General features: G+C 44.3%; 1 protein-coding gene across 1 annotated transcript in view; it reads right to left on the reverse strand.

Moving 5' to 3' along the window:
* Nucleotides 1–1,161: 1,161 nt before the first annotated feature.
* Nucleotides 1,162–14,107, reverse strand: part of Oseg5 (intraflagellar transport protein Oseg5) — a 37,666-nt gene continuing 24,720 nt past the window's right edge. The window contains exons 13-18 of the mRNA XM_077699062.1: nt 13,945–14,092; nt 11,160–11,331; nt 8,442–8,531; nt 7,446–7,618; nt 3,696–3,819; nt 1,162–1,327 (exon numbers count right to left, since the gene is read on the reverse strand). Coding sequence (XP_077555188.1) covers nt 1,256–1,327; nt 3,696–3,819; nt 7,446–7,618; nt 8,442–8,531; nt 11,160–11,331; nt 13,945–14,092 — 779 coding nt within the window. The 3' untranslated portion in view covers nt 1,162–1,255. The remainder of the gene's footprint in view (nt 1,328–3,695; nt 3,820–7,445; nt 7,619–8,441; nt 8,532–11,159; nt 11,332–13,944; nt 14,093–14,107) is intronic.

Raw genomic sequence — 14,107 nt, forward strand, 5'->3', positions numbered from 1 at the left:
GAAACAGAACTTTAAATTTGCTGCAGTCTAATGCAGTGAAGTAACATTTAGGCTATGATCGAGTCATGTAGCTGAAAGCTCCAGATTAATTTGTATTCGAAAATAATTTCAACAACTAAGTGCAAAACGTTGCATACAAGGTGTTCTTGTACAATCACCTTCGCCAAGAATAGTGGCCGCCATGGCCCAAGGGGTCGAACCCATGGTCCTGTGCTGACCAGCAACATTAATGCGTAGAAATCTTTGCCGAGTACCCCCCCAGACAGGAGCGTGTAATGCCCAGCATTTCCACAAAAATTCAGATTTCGCGAAAGTTCCAAATGTAATCTTTAGAATAACGTAAATGCAGATAATTGGTCGAGCAAAATTTTCAAAAAGTAAAAAATACCAGGAATATAAAAACATTACGAAAAATGTCAAAACGTATACCGCATGGCATGTCCACAATAATGCAGATTTCGCTAAAGTTCCACCTGTATTCGTTATAAAAGCACAAATGGAGATAATTGGCCGAACGAAATTTTGAAAACAAGAAAAAATAAGAAAAATATAAAATAATTATGGAAAATGGCAAACCGTGTAACGCCCTGCATTTCCACAATAATGCAGAGTTTGCAAAAGTTCGAAAAGTAATCCTTATAGTAACGTAAATTGAGATAATTGGTCGGGCGAAATTTTGAACTAAAATATAAGAAACATATTAAAAAAACTTTGAAAAATGGCATTTCCACAATATTGAAGATTTTGCGAAAGTTTCATCTGTAATTGTTATAATAGCGTAATTGGAGATAATTGGTCGGACAGGATTTAGAAAAAAAAACAAAAATTTGTCTGGAAAAAACTCTCACTCAAGACAGGCGGCACTAAGAATTAGTAGATAATTCTCTGAATTTTTGCAGAATTTTTCTGAATTACTGAGTTACAAGGACAATAATGATGTTTACATTATAAAAACGCAGCACTAAAGCCTACCTTTCAACAACATCAACATTCTGTCTTTTGTGAAAAAAGATGAACAAAGGGGGAAATTTTCTTGTTCTCAATTAAAAATATATGTCGAATTACTGCACTCTGGTGGCTACGGTATAATTTCGTGACAGGGTTTAAAAGAGGTGCACAATAGGCTTTGGGTGAGCGTGCAATCCCTGTTAACACTAACGATAGTTTTGCAAATTTATTTTTATTCGTTTCAAGTTTTTGATCTCTGAACTGTTGCAGGTCCTTTAGTGTTTTCTACGGTACACATTGACGCCGGTTATTGTTTGAATTTTTCCTTTTCGTACTCTTCCGCCATGGCCGCATTGATCTTTTTCCAATCAACTTTCACCTGCAAGAAAAGACAAAAAGAATAATAAACTGGACATAAAAGCAGCGAGCAAAATGCAGAACAACCGAGACAACAGTATGCTGCAACAACTTCGTTCTTTCTGAAAATGGTACCCCTTCTTAAAAACTTAGTGGAGCGTCTGAACTAGACAAAAAATTGTACCTTGAGTCAGAAGGAATAACTGGAGTAACCCACTTCTCCCCCTTTTTTTGTCACACACGTTACAGGCACAAAGTGCCACTCTGAGGATGTTGCCAAATAGATTTAAGACAAAATGCTGGTGATCATTTTGCAGTTGGTGGCTTCGAACAGTGTGATATTGTATAAACTCAAATGAAATAAGAAACAAAGTATTATTTTGAATGTAACACATCTAAACAGTTACCGATCTTTCTAAAATTTTAGAACAATGTTCATGAATGCATAGTTTTCGCAAATTTTCATGACTAAGGATCTGGCGACATGACATCATCTCCATGCCTACTGCAGCTAACTGCACCAACAAAGTTTATTTGGGTTTAAGCTGAATTGCGAAATATGTGCTGTTTTTTTTCCGGACATGCCTTGTGAGGAAGATATCATTGTGGACACAATCAACAGCAATCAGTTGTACTTGTTTTAACAATTTGTTATAACTTGTGGCAACGCAACTTTCGCTCATTCCCTTGCATTCAGCAGCTTCGCTGCGTTGCTTGCTTCTCGTAGGAACTTGCTTGACGAGACGTCAGTGAGGGAGATCTGCCTCCTCGCCGAAGGAGTGTTTTGTGGTCGGCGAGAATGCGCGGGATGCAAGCTGCAGGAGGCTGGGGTAGGATGCGCCTGGTGATCTCCTTTTTTTGAGGATCGGGCAAGAAGAATGCGACAATGGCCGCCATCGGCGTCCAGCGAGGCAAACGCGAGTGCGCTGAGGCTGAGGTGCCCTGGAGATGGCTGTAGTCACGGTGGGTTGAACCTCTAGATTCCTTAAGAGCTGGTACTACACTGTGTTTTATGGATAAAAATGAATGTGCTCTGGATATCTGCACTGGACAGATGTGTAGATACGTGCCAGTTGGTATGCCATCATATGAATTAAGTTTAGGGCACCAAGCATGACTTCCGGAAAAGATAAGGATAGCTCCTAGCCATTACTCACTGGCAGTTTTCTGCGCCTCACAAGTTGTCAAGGTTATGAGCGCGCACCGGCCCACACTCAAAAAAGAACAAACAGTGCAACATATAGCATCGGAACAAGTATGTTACACGTGTTGAAGGTGTTGTGTATCGTTAAAGGGGCACATGGGTCTTTGATCAAGAACTTTATTTTTAGTTTTGATGATAAAAATTGGGGGACATATGTAGTTTTTCATTCTGAATGTAGATATAAAATTTGTTTTTGTTCAAAACTCCTGCATTTCAATTTATTCGGATTTTTAAATTTGACTTTTTGACAGATTTTTGTAAAAAAAAAACTGCTGGAGGGATGCAGCTGAACAAGGTACCAGTGAATTGTGCACAAATCAAGGAGTGCAATAAGACTAACAGTATCATTCTATCTGGTGTGTAGCAGAAGTTACGACGGTTTGAAGGTTGGGCTTGGAAAGCAAAACCGGTTTTTCTGGTTGCCACCTTCCAAGCCCAATCTTCAAACTGTCGTAACGTCTGCTACACACCAGATACAATGATACTGTTAGTCTTATTGCACTCCTCGATTTGTGCACAGTTCACCGGTACCTTGTTCAGCTGCATCCCTCAAGCAGTTTTTTTACAAAAAGCTGCCAAAAAATCAACTATAAAAAATAAAAATCCAAATAAATATGTCATCATTTTATACAAAAACAAATTTTATATCTACAAGCAGAATGAAAAACTGCATATGGCCTCCAATTTTTATCATCATAACTGTAAAAATAAACATTTTTGATTTAAGACCAGTGTGCCCCCTTAAATTGCCCGGGCACGGAAATAGATCCTCACTGTCAACCAGCTAGCCTGCATGCTCTTTCGATGTCGATTACTCAGCAACAAATGTCAATGAGCGAAAACGCTTGTTGGTTCCTTTGTACCGTCGAGTCCCGGCCCGCCGCCGCTGGCACAGAACAGCGTGCAGCCGCAGGGTGGGAGATAGTTTGCTCGCTGGGCGAAATGAGAAGACAAAGGCTGATAGTGTCTCTTATCACCTGTTTTGGTATAACATGGGAAAGTACCTGCCCTACGTTACCACTATAAATCTCACAAACTAACAAACAAAAAGAAATGCTGAGGAAGCCAAAATTTTACTCCCGAGTTACAAAGCAGATGCACGGTGCCATGAGTTGGAATGTTATGAAAGCGCCAAAGCGGTGCTCCGGCTTGAATGAAGAGAAAAGAGAGAAGAAAAGGGCGTTACCTCCTTGTTGTACTTGAGGAACAGTGCACTCGTCTCCTTCTTTCCGAGTCTCTCCAGTGATAACGTCCGGTGTCCCAGCACAGTGTCCACGTGGGTGTTGTACTTCACCGCAAGGCTCAGGGCTCTGTAGTTTAGCATTTTTTTAAGAGAAGAAAAATGGGAAAAAATCTTGTCTACATGCAAAGCACAACCGTCCATACTGTGACAATGGATCAACCATATGGACACAGCAGAAGAATGTTGGGCATGCCACCCTAGTTCCACATAACTGCGTGTAGAAAACAGGATACTGTATTTACATGATCGTAGGTCGACTCCCCCATCAAATGTCGAAAGAAATTTCAAAAGACTGAGCGCACATGTGCATTGCCAAAACAAAATATATTGGTCACCTGATCTACAGGTGGACCTTGCTAGTGTCATCCTTTTCGTTAATGCTGCTGCTGCCCGAGCTCTTCGATGTAGGCAGTTGCAAAACTCCGCCTCAAAAAACGGCCCGCACCTGGACCCCCCTTGCTTTGGATCGTGCGTACGGTGGCGCCAACACGGCCACCGCACGCACTATCTATAAAAGAAACTAATTATTAAAACTGACAACTTAACACTAAATTTTGGTTTAAGGGTACGTAATTTTTTATTTCTGTGCTTCCCCAAGTTATTGAATGCTTTCTTAAGAGCGGTTTTTTCTTAAGAGCGCCACCGCGCAACTGCCTCGACCGATTGGCGCTTGTGCGGGCACTCCGGCACCTCAAGCACTAACTTTGGAGTTGTCGCTCGGCCTGCACCATACTGTACGTCAAAACTAATCTAGCAGCAGATCAAGTGGCTCTGAATAATCTCTTCAAACTTGCGTAGTGCCATCAAAGTGAATTTCTAACTCTTTTGTTGCCGCCGGAAGACCGCAGATGATGCGCAGCAGACGACAATGCGCAGGCGACAACGCATCTCGCTGACCACGCGCTAGCATTTTTTCACTGCTCTTGGTTCGAATGCATAAAAAACATGTGTTCATGTTTTCATGCCTTCATGTGTTTCTATTAAGTAAACTCTGTTATTTGGTTTGTGATCTATATTACTTAGTTTTATACAGTAGTGGAAGAGTAACGACGTTACTTTTTTAAAGTAACTAACTGCAACAAGTTACCTTTGAAAACTCTGTAACTTGGCTGTAACTCTAACCATGCCAGAGTTACTTTCTTGCCTTAGGTAACTGCAACTGTAACACTGCTACTTTTTTACTGGTAACTGCCCAAGTTTCAGTTTTGATTGAAGGTCAACCCACCAACTTCAGATTTTAAAAGTTGAAGAAATAGGTCAACCCACAATCGTGTAAATACGGTAACTCCTGCCAACTGAGATAGCTGCTGTTACCAAGAAGGAGGTGTAGAAAATATGTGCGCAGTATGATGGTGTGATGATCAATAACAACCAGGCCCACAATCGTCGTGCAATCAACTCAGCTAATAATCTTGCAGCTTTTGCCGCCGGCTCAGACTATCGCCAGGCGTTCACACACATAAACCTTTTTCCTACACCGGTACATTGAGCAAGAACATCTGGCCGATACCGAATCTGAAACAAAAATGTCTTGATGTAGTGAGGCATCTTGTCTGGCTAAGTTTACTAGTTGAAGTTTGTGTCCTTTTCACAATGTGTGTTCATAAAAAGTTATCGGACACATTCATTTTGCACATATGCGCCAACATCTCACTTTTTTTTTCTGTCCAAGAAAACACTGAAACAAGCTCTACCAACCCTGCTCCTACGATGCATAACAACGGGTACACAAGGTGTCACACTGAATTCACAATCTCTGGTGCCCCAAATCACAGCCTACAATTTTCATGCCTTCAGCATTTTCTCCATTATATTACACAACTGCTACAACACCACGTGCAATGTATTTTTATTCATAGCACTCTAGCTTATTGATATAGGGCAACTTGCATTCACACTTTTGTGTACCTTTAAAGCCTATCTACTTATAGCCACACTCGCCGGGTATTTTGAATGCGCTTTGCTGTTAGAGAAGGGCTTGAAGACTGCAGAGATGCCTGTGCCAGATACAGCTATTTTATGTAATTAAGCACAAATACCCTTTGTGCTTGCAATCACAGGAATTTGAAAGACGATAGTTTTTCTTGGGTTACTTAAACACACAAATTTTGGTCTGTCTGTATGTCTGTTTGTCTGTCTGTCTGTCTGTGAGTCGGTTCAGCCACCCGGCCAAAGTGCAACAAAATCTGTGCAGTAGTCTTATATACCCAAAGCCAAATCTAAACGTCTAAGCCCAGTGGCAGTCTTCATACTTGTCAACATTGTTGAACAAGAACTAAACATTATGCAAATGTGAGGCAGAAAATCAATACATAAGTGATAGTTGCAGTGTTCCTTTATTAAAAAATTCACAGATGCTTGGTTTTTGCGATATCAAATGAAATACTACCTACATCAACTGCAGAAAACTGTCGCCTGCTGTTGCCTGCGCACTATAGCTCCTGGTGGCATTTTAAGAAACATAACGGCAACAGTAACGAAAGGCTCCACTAAATAGGTTCCACGTTCCGCTGAGAACGCACGTGGAGTAGGGCGACGTGGTTTATAAACACTGTAGTCGGGTGCCTCAAATCACATGCGTCTCCGCCGTACGGCAGCTCTGGCATAGAGGCACCCCGCCTGGAGCAGTGGAACGCGGTAAATTTAAATTGACTTGAGCAAACATTTAGGGTGTTATCTTGGGAGGAATGAGACGTGATAGGAACAGCATCAGATGTGAGCGGGAAAGTGAAGGGAGGCGTTTACATGGAAGGGGCGCCAGACGACTGTCGTCTTTCGTCGACATTTGCAACCAATGGAGCAAACACGCGGCCATTTTTTGTACGGATTTCATGATCGAGGCCCTGAAATTTCCTCCTCCCAGCCGTCATAGTAACCAACACGTAAACTGAGTAAGGGATTCATCAACCATGACTGATGGAATTGTGTAGTTCCCACTTCACACCCCTTTCACAAGTGCATGAACACTGTTTGCTACTGGCCAGTGGACATCAAGTCAAGATGATGAAGAGCTGTGGTTTGTGTGTGTGTTTGTGGTTTGTGGCTTGCACATGCTGTAGCTACAGCTAAGCTCAAGAAAGCATTCGCAGAAAATGTTCATCGCCGCGCAAACATTAATTGGTCCAATTTAGCCTTGGAACAAGCTGAAGCCAGATAGATAACAATGCCTCATTGTTGTGAGTGCTCCGATGCTGGGCTGTTACTGGTTCAGAATTGGCTGCATGGCCAGTTCTTACACACGTGCAATTGTTTAACCATACAGGAAAAAAAAAGTGCGAAAAGAGTACAGTTCTTTGACTATCACCGGGAGCACACCTTACATTAAAAGGGCACTGAAGTAAGTTGCAAGTACTGTCTAATTACCTCTCCAAATGAATATTTCGAAGGCCGAGACAGCCTAAAAACACATTGAAAACCTGTTTTACATCCCTGCGGTGGTTGCTGCAGCAACGGTGAACACTGCATGGTGTTTTCTCACCTGGAGAAAAACTAAGGCTCCAGCATTCCACTAAGCAGTTATAATACGACTGCGAAACGGAGCCACAAATAAGATCTTTAAAAACTCGCTTCAGTGTCCTTGTTGTCAACAGGCAATATAGAAAACTTTAAAATTTAACCGTTACTCATTTATAAAAAATTAACGTGCCCCGCAAAAAAAAAAAAAAGAATAAATGACGCGAGAGAACTCCTCACCGCTCCCATTCGTGCAAGCTGATGTTCATCATGATTGCCCGAAACCACAGCCGGTTCTGCAACAAGATGTTTTCGGCTTCTCTCTGGTTCCCGCAGAGCAGGGCAACCTCTGCAGCCCGGACTTCGCTGGACTGCTGCGACTTGATGTACTGGAGATAGAGCACCTTGTCAACCTGTCGGGTGAAAATACTGAGGGTTAAAATTTCCTCTTCCCTTGGCGGTGGTAACAGCAGAAAGGGGAGCTCTTTGATTTACAGTCTCGGACTCACTGTGGACTTCCCAAAATGCCGTCTGGCATTTTTTTTTTAAGTGCAGAGTGCTTCAGAGGCTCGCCTTGTCGTTGTAGCTCGCTGTAACGGTCGATGTCAAACGACTGCCGGAATCAGGCGATGCCGTCAGATAACAGACCCAAGTAGAACCCGGCGTTCTGTCGTAGGGCGTCTCACACAGGCTTCGAAAACCAAGTGGTTTAAATAGTCATAACCATTCGAAACTCGTCAACCACTGGTGCTTGTCATACATCTGCCCGTTGTTTAGCGCAAAGAAAACTGCAGGTACATTTGAGGCAAAATATAGGTAACTAACAGGCAGCGCCCACGTTCACTTTAGTTAGGAACGCTTGTTGGGTTGGCTTTTACGATAGTAAGCGGAAAAATGTGGCAGTGCAACGCCGGCCCGTGCGGCAGGAAAAGCAAGCACAAAAAGAACAGAGCTCCCGCTGGCACAGTTTCAGGCAGCGCGAGCACTGCTAAAGCGGGAAATTTGAATTGCTTTGGGTGGTAGCAGTGAGCGGATAACGGCACTACAGCCCATTATGACGAATCACTCCCCTGAACTTCCGACAGCTTTCACGTTGAGTGGAACGGCTTTATTTTTTTCTTTTTTTTTTCTTTCATACATTCCTATGGTGTGGAAAATCCTCGGACTACTCGGCGGACTCTCCGCGGTGAGTCGGAGACTGTAAATGGAAGAGTCCCAGTACGGCTCGTCACCCACCTCATCTATGGCAGCATAGGCTGCTTCTGCAGTGTTCAGCTCTCTCGCACCGAGGGACATAGCTGCCAGGCAACCCCACAATGCGGGAAGCTAGAAAGGAAAAGAGAAATAATGCCTTGAAAAAAGAAAAGACTTTAGGATGCAAACCAGAGTACTACTTCATCTGCACTATGGGGGCTAGCTTAAAGATACTTTTACTCAGTAAGCTTGGTTTTCAGTATTGATCATTTTGGCACATTTACCAGCCTTATGTGGTCACAGAGATAAACATGCACCACGAGTGTTTTGTCCTCAGATGTATGTGCTCCTCATCGCATTTCGCAGCTGACAGCACTGCAAAGTGACGTGAGCTCTTGTGTACTTACCTTTGGGGACACATAATCAAGGCGTTAGTAAAAAAAAAAACAATAAAATCATGCAGACTAGAAGTACACTCTTTTGAGATTTTACGTGTGCATATATGTGTGCGTGTCGGTATATAAGGTGAGCCTGTCTCTGCTGAACTGGGGCAAGAAGATGAAAAAAGAAAAAGAAAATGCTTGGGACAGCCTGTTGCAGATTCGTCAGGGGTGCTATTACGAACAGTTTTGATGTGCTTCATTTGCACACAGCCAATGCTCGCATTTGCACACAGAGCCACTGGCTGTTGCACAACTGCATGTAAACCAGCACTCTGCCGTGACGCAACTAAAAGTTACCGAGTGCCTTACTGCTTGACTACAGTTTGAATTCTCTTGTGTCGCCTATAAACTTTTTGCGGTTGGCTTTGTGCCTATAAATGCTCAATACATCGCAAGCAGTGTGCTAGTGCATTCTGGGGAGAGCTTGAGGGCAATTATGCTACCAGAATGGGTACTTTAGACGCTTTGTTGCAACCCTGTTTGTAGTAACGTCATTAAGCTCTTCATCTTGTCCTAGATTAAACAGATTTAAATTTACCTCTGGCTTTTCATCATTCAGGCAGAGGCAACTTTCAAATGTGAGGAGCTCACCAATCATGCTACCATGACTTTGCTACCATGACATTATAGGGAGCACGGTCACAACAGTGTGTCAGAAAAAACACATCACATTCTCACCAATGCTGTAATCATTGACGCCTAATTGCCACAGCGTGCTTGATGTTGGGTCTCCGTGTACGGGGTGGTGCGACGATAACTGGAACACTTTAAAAATTTTTCCTGAGCGATCTGCCGCTCTGTTTGCGCTCAAACTTCACACGAAGGTAGCAATTTGTGGTCTATTTTGTTTGAAACCGGGAACAACAACGGTACTCACCTGATTATTCTGAATAAAAACTATTTTCGCCAATAGGAAAATGGCAGCCGATTTGGAAGTGTGAGCCACAGCAAGATGATCTTGGAACGACAGCGCCACCTGGGGTATGCAGAGCGAAACGTGTGTTCGGGATTTATGGTAAGAAGGAGCCAAATGAGGTAGCAGATGATCAGAAAATCCCTTTCGTCCCTAGTTTACGATGATCACAAATACTTGCATAACAGCTGATACCAATCATAATAAAATACTCCTACGGCTCATCGTTGCCAATAAACGTTGGATTTGCTTCCTCACCTGCTTTCACATTTTCTGATCGTCTGATACCTCATTTCGCTCATTCCTACCGTAAATCCAAAACGTGCCTTTCTTTCTGCATACCCCAGGCGGTGCCGTCGTTCCAAGACCAGTTTACGCTGGCTTGCACGTCCAAATCAGCCGATTTTTCCATAGGCGAAAATCGTTTTTATTTATTTTCGGAATAAAAAGGTAAGCACCACTGTTGTTCCCGGTGTCAAATAAAATAGACAACAAATTGCTACCTTCATGTGAAGTTTGAGCGCAAACAGAGCGGCGGTTCACTCAGGAGAAATTTTTAAAGTGTTCCAATTATTGTCGCACCACCCTGTATGTTGACGGCTCCAGTTTGCATTATTTGGAGCATGCCACTCCATGGAGTGCCTATTTTGTATTATGTCCCTTTGCCTAACATGCTGACCATCCTTTAGGGCACTTCTGCTCAGAATCTCTTGCGCCCCTGTGCCAGAACTCCACAAATGACATCATGCTCCCTCACTGCGCCAGCTCTTTCCAGAGTGTTCACCCATGACAACAACCTGATTCGAACTGTTTGAGGCCCCTATGCTTATGCCCACAAGAAGAAGGCACCAGCTCCAACATCTTCATGAATGTTCACTCCATCTTCAAAAACTACTCTAGAATAGCAGCAGTGCGCTGTCATTTTTTTCCCCTCCCCTCCTCTTTTAAAGTAAAGCTTTCAACATCTTACTGTTGTCATCTATAGTCCACCCAAAACACACCGCAGGAAAGCCAACTTTCTCTAATGGTGATGACAATGGTCCCTCACATGATAAAGTAAAGAAAAAAATGCTTCCCATGTTTGGAATCTAACCTGGGTTTCTCGCGTTATGAAACCGACGTCTACCTGATTTCACCATTCTGGCACGGTTGGAAGCAGTTGGATATGGCGAGGGGTGCACAGACATACAAAATCAGACGGAAAAATCATGCACCCCTCTGCCTAACAATGACGACGGTTGAACTTGAAGTCCAAACTGTCTGCGAGTCAAAGTCCAAAATCAGACGACAACCAACTCACGAGAAAGCTTTGCATTCATCGTCGTCGTCAGACGATGATGATGAAGTGCATGATTTTTTTTCTTTCCAAGATCGAGCAGGAGAACAACACGTTGGTGGGCCCACCTCGACAAACCTGCACAGGCGGAGGGCGTCGTCCCAGCGCGACGATGTCACGTAACCGTGAAGAATGGACGCATACGGTGGGACGGCGAAGGACACCAGGGAGCCGTCAGTTCTTCTAACCAGCACTGAGGATCCCAGAAAGCTCACAATGTGCGGGTTGTAGCCCAGGTCCCTGAAACAAGAGGCAACAGGTCAGAGCTTCTGGCCATGCTTGCTTCTCAATAAAGCTGGGTTAATGCGAGACATTTCAGCCTGAACAGCTGGCTGTCTGCGCAATGATAAGGAGAAGGTGATTACGGGCTTTACAACTAGTAGCGCGAAACTGCATTCAGCTTCCAGTTACTACTTGTGATGCTTACAGTGCAAAACACGAACAAACGATGGAGAAAGAGACGGTGCTTGTTTGTCGCCCTTTTTTCTGTCCGTGGTTCGTTTTTTGCAGTGTAAGCATCCCTGAATAGTACCAACAAGCTGATACCATCACGCATACTACTTGTGACAGTACAAACATGCAAGGCAGGCCTGCAAAAACTGATACAGTGTAGACCGCTTATAACGTATGTCGCGGGAGCCGCAAAAATCCGCACTATAAGCGGTACCGCACTATAACCAAAACACGCGCGAATTCAACCACATCGCCACTTATATCTCAAGTCAACCTATATTTATCATCACTCAAACGCACAGCACTTAAAAACGAAGGCACGGTCTATATTTCGTGTTTTTTTTAACATCAGCCGCGGCCGCTGCTGCAGGGCAAAAGCGCAGTCTCACAAACGGCGAGCGCGGCTTTAACTTCCGTTGTGTTTGTTTTGAGACCATGGCTGCGTTTTTAGCATCTATGAACAGATGCCGCAAGACGTGATAAAAACGCCAGCGGGATTTTTTTTTTTTTTTTTTGTTACCCAACCTTGTGTTCACGATGCCGAAGGCGGCTGCTTATCAGCGCAACGTACTGGTGGTGGAAATCTTCGGCTTCGCGCGGCTCGAATGTTCGGAAAGGTGGCTTATCAGCAACAACGTTCTAAAGTGTGAACCGCGTGCACGTGGTAGATTTGGTATCGCGAAAACGTGCAGTGCACGCCAGCGCGGATACAACTGGCGTGGTGTGAGCGGCGCGGTAAAAGGCGGCAACATGGCGTCGGCACTGGCCGTGAAGCGGTGCAGGCAGTTCCAGTAAGTTCCAGCGACCGCTTCTAACCGCTCGCTGATATGCCGCACGGGGCGCAAGCGAAGATGCTCATGCAAGAAAGGAGCTAATAATGTGGGCGAAAAGTGGAATATAAACTGCCATCCACGCTGCTTGTGAAAGCGCCCATCAAAAAATACCGCGGTGGTAAGCCTAAACATCTCTGGCGCGGCTAGCCGGCTCGGAGCGCTTCGAATCTCCCGCCATTACGTACGCGTCTCCCCATTGGTGCAAGTCGTCAGGCTCCTCCCACTGCCACGCGAAGAAGCCACCGCGAGCGCGGAATCGTCGACACGAGCACGAAAAAAAAAAAAAAAAAAAAACCGCGCAACGCTGATGTGCACGATTCGTGCGCGAAAACGGGCCATGCGGTTCACGATTAATAAAATCAACTTGCCGCGCGCGGATGGGGAGACTGTCGCTATCTTCCGAGATGCATCATGCAAGGTCAGTTGTGGTTATCAGGTACGCACGAACTAAAGGGTGCCTATTTTTTTTCTTTGGGTGTCTACGTTAGAGGAGGGCAAGGGGTGCACGCTGCGTCATATGGCCGATTTCACCCTTTTTTTTTTTTCTTTTGCTACCCTAAAACGATGCCTCAGCTGCGCCGGTCGATCAGCAGACCCGCCGAAAAACCGCACTATAAACGGTATTGTGCTTCGGCGAACCGCATCTTAAGCGGTATGCTTATGCATTGAGTTCTATGGGAGGCAAACCGGTGGTCGCAAAAACCCGCGTTATATCCGGTCCCGCACTATAAGCGGTTACGTTATAAATGGTCTACACTGTACTAATTTTCTGTTTTGCTACTGAAGTTACTTAGGGTTTAGGAAATTATGCTATCAGATCTACCTTTGTGTGTACTTGGGCCTCTACGCTCTGTAAGCTTTTAAGTAAAGTGCAGGAGACATGTAACCGGTGTTTTGAAGAGCTGCACCCCCAACTATTAAATTAAGAAATCGCAGCACCATGCTGGGCTGACGCATGCTTTATATACAGCAGAATCTCAATGATACGATCGCAAGGCTAACGTAAATTTGAAGGTGGTACGAATTCAAAATGTTCCCCAGCCAAAGCGCATTGTGTCACATTGGTGAAATTTCAGCTGTGATGAATGCATTCTGGAGCCTTGACAGATGATACGAGTTCAGGAGTGCTTTTACAGCAATGAGTCTGCGATAGCAACTAAAGCCTCACAAAAAATTGCCGAGAAATTCCATACATTAGATTGCTTATAAACTACTGCGGAAACAAGCCCTAGAGTTTCAGTACCTAAATTCCTCCTCATTGCTAGGATACAATGTAGCCACTTGTGCAAAGCGCTTGTAGGCAGCGCTGCCTAAACTTGCAGAGGTCGCACAGTTCTTTATATTCCTCCCTTCTACACACAGGCACTACACCTAGTTTCAACTTTAGCTGACATATTTCCTTCCAATATTTAATTTAAGGACAGAGAAGCAAGCACTCTACTGCATCACAATGCAATCTTGGAATTCTACAAAACCTCACTGACACTCCTGCTTTTTTTTTAGCAACAGTGTGGAATTCTTTTATCTTGCTCGAAAAAGTTTGCGCCAGGCACCCCAAATGTCTCACGTCATCTCGATCTCCGTCACAGTCCTGGGCAAGAGGCTTCGGTCAATCCAGGCCACGTCGGGGTGGTTCCAGATCGTCAGTTTGCCCTCCTGTAGGGCGGCCAGGATGCTGGAAGAGTCGTTCCAGCACAGGGAACCCATCATGACCCCTGCAGGAAAAGGAA

This window comes from Haemaphysalis longicornis, unplaced genomic scaffold, assembly GCF_048455015.1.
Source record: "Haemaphysalis longicornis isolate Haplotype H1 unplaced genomic scaffold, Haemaphysalis longicornis Haplotype H1 scaffold_2, whole genome shotgun sequence".
NCBI lineage: Eukaryota > Metazoa > Arthropoda > Arachnida > Ixodida > Ixodidae > Haemaphysalis > Haemaphysalis longicornis.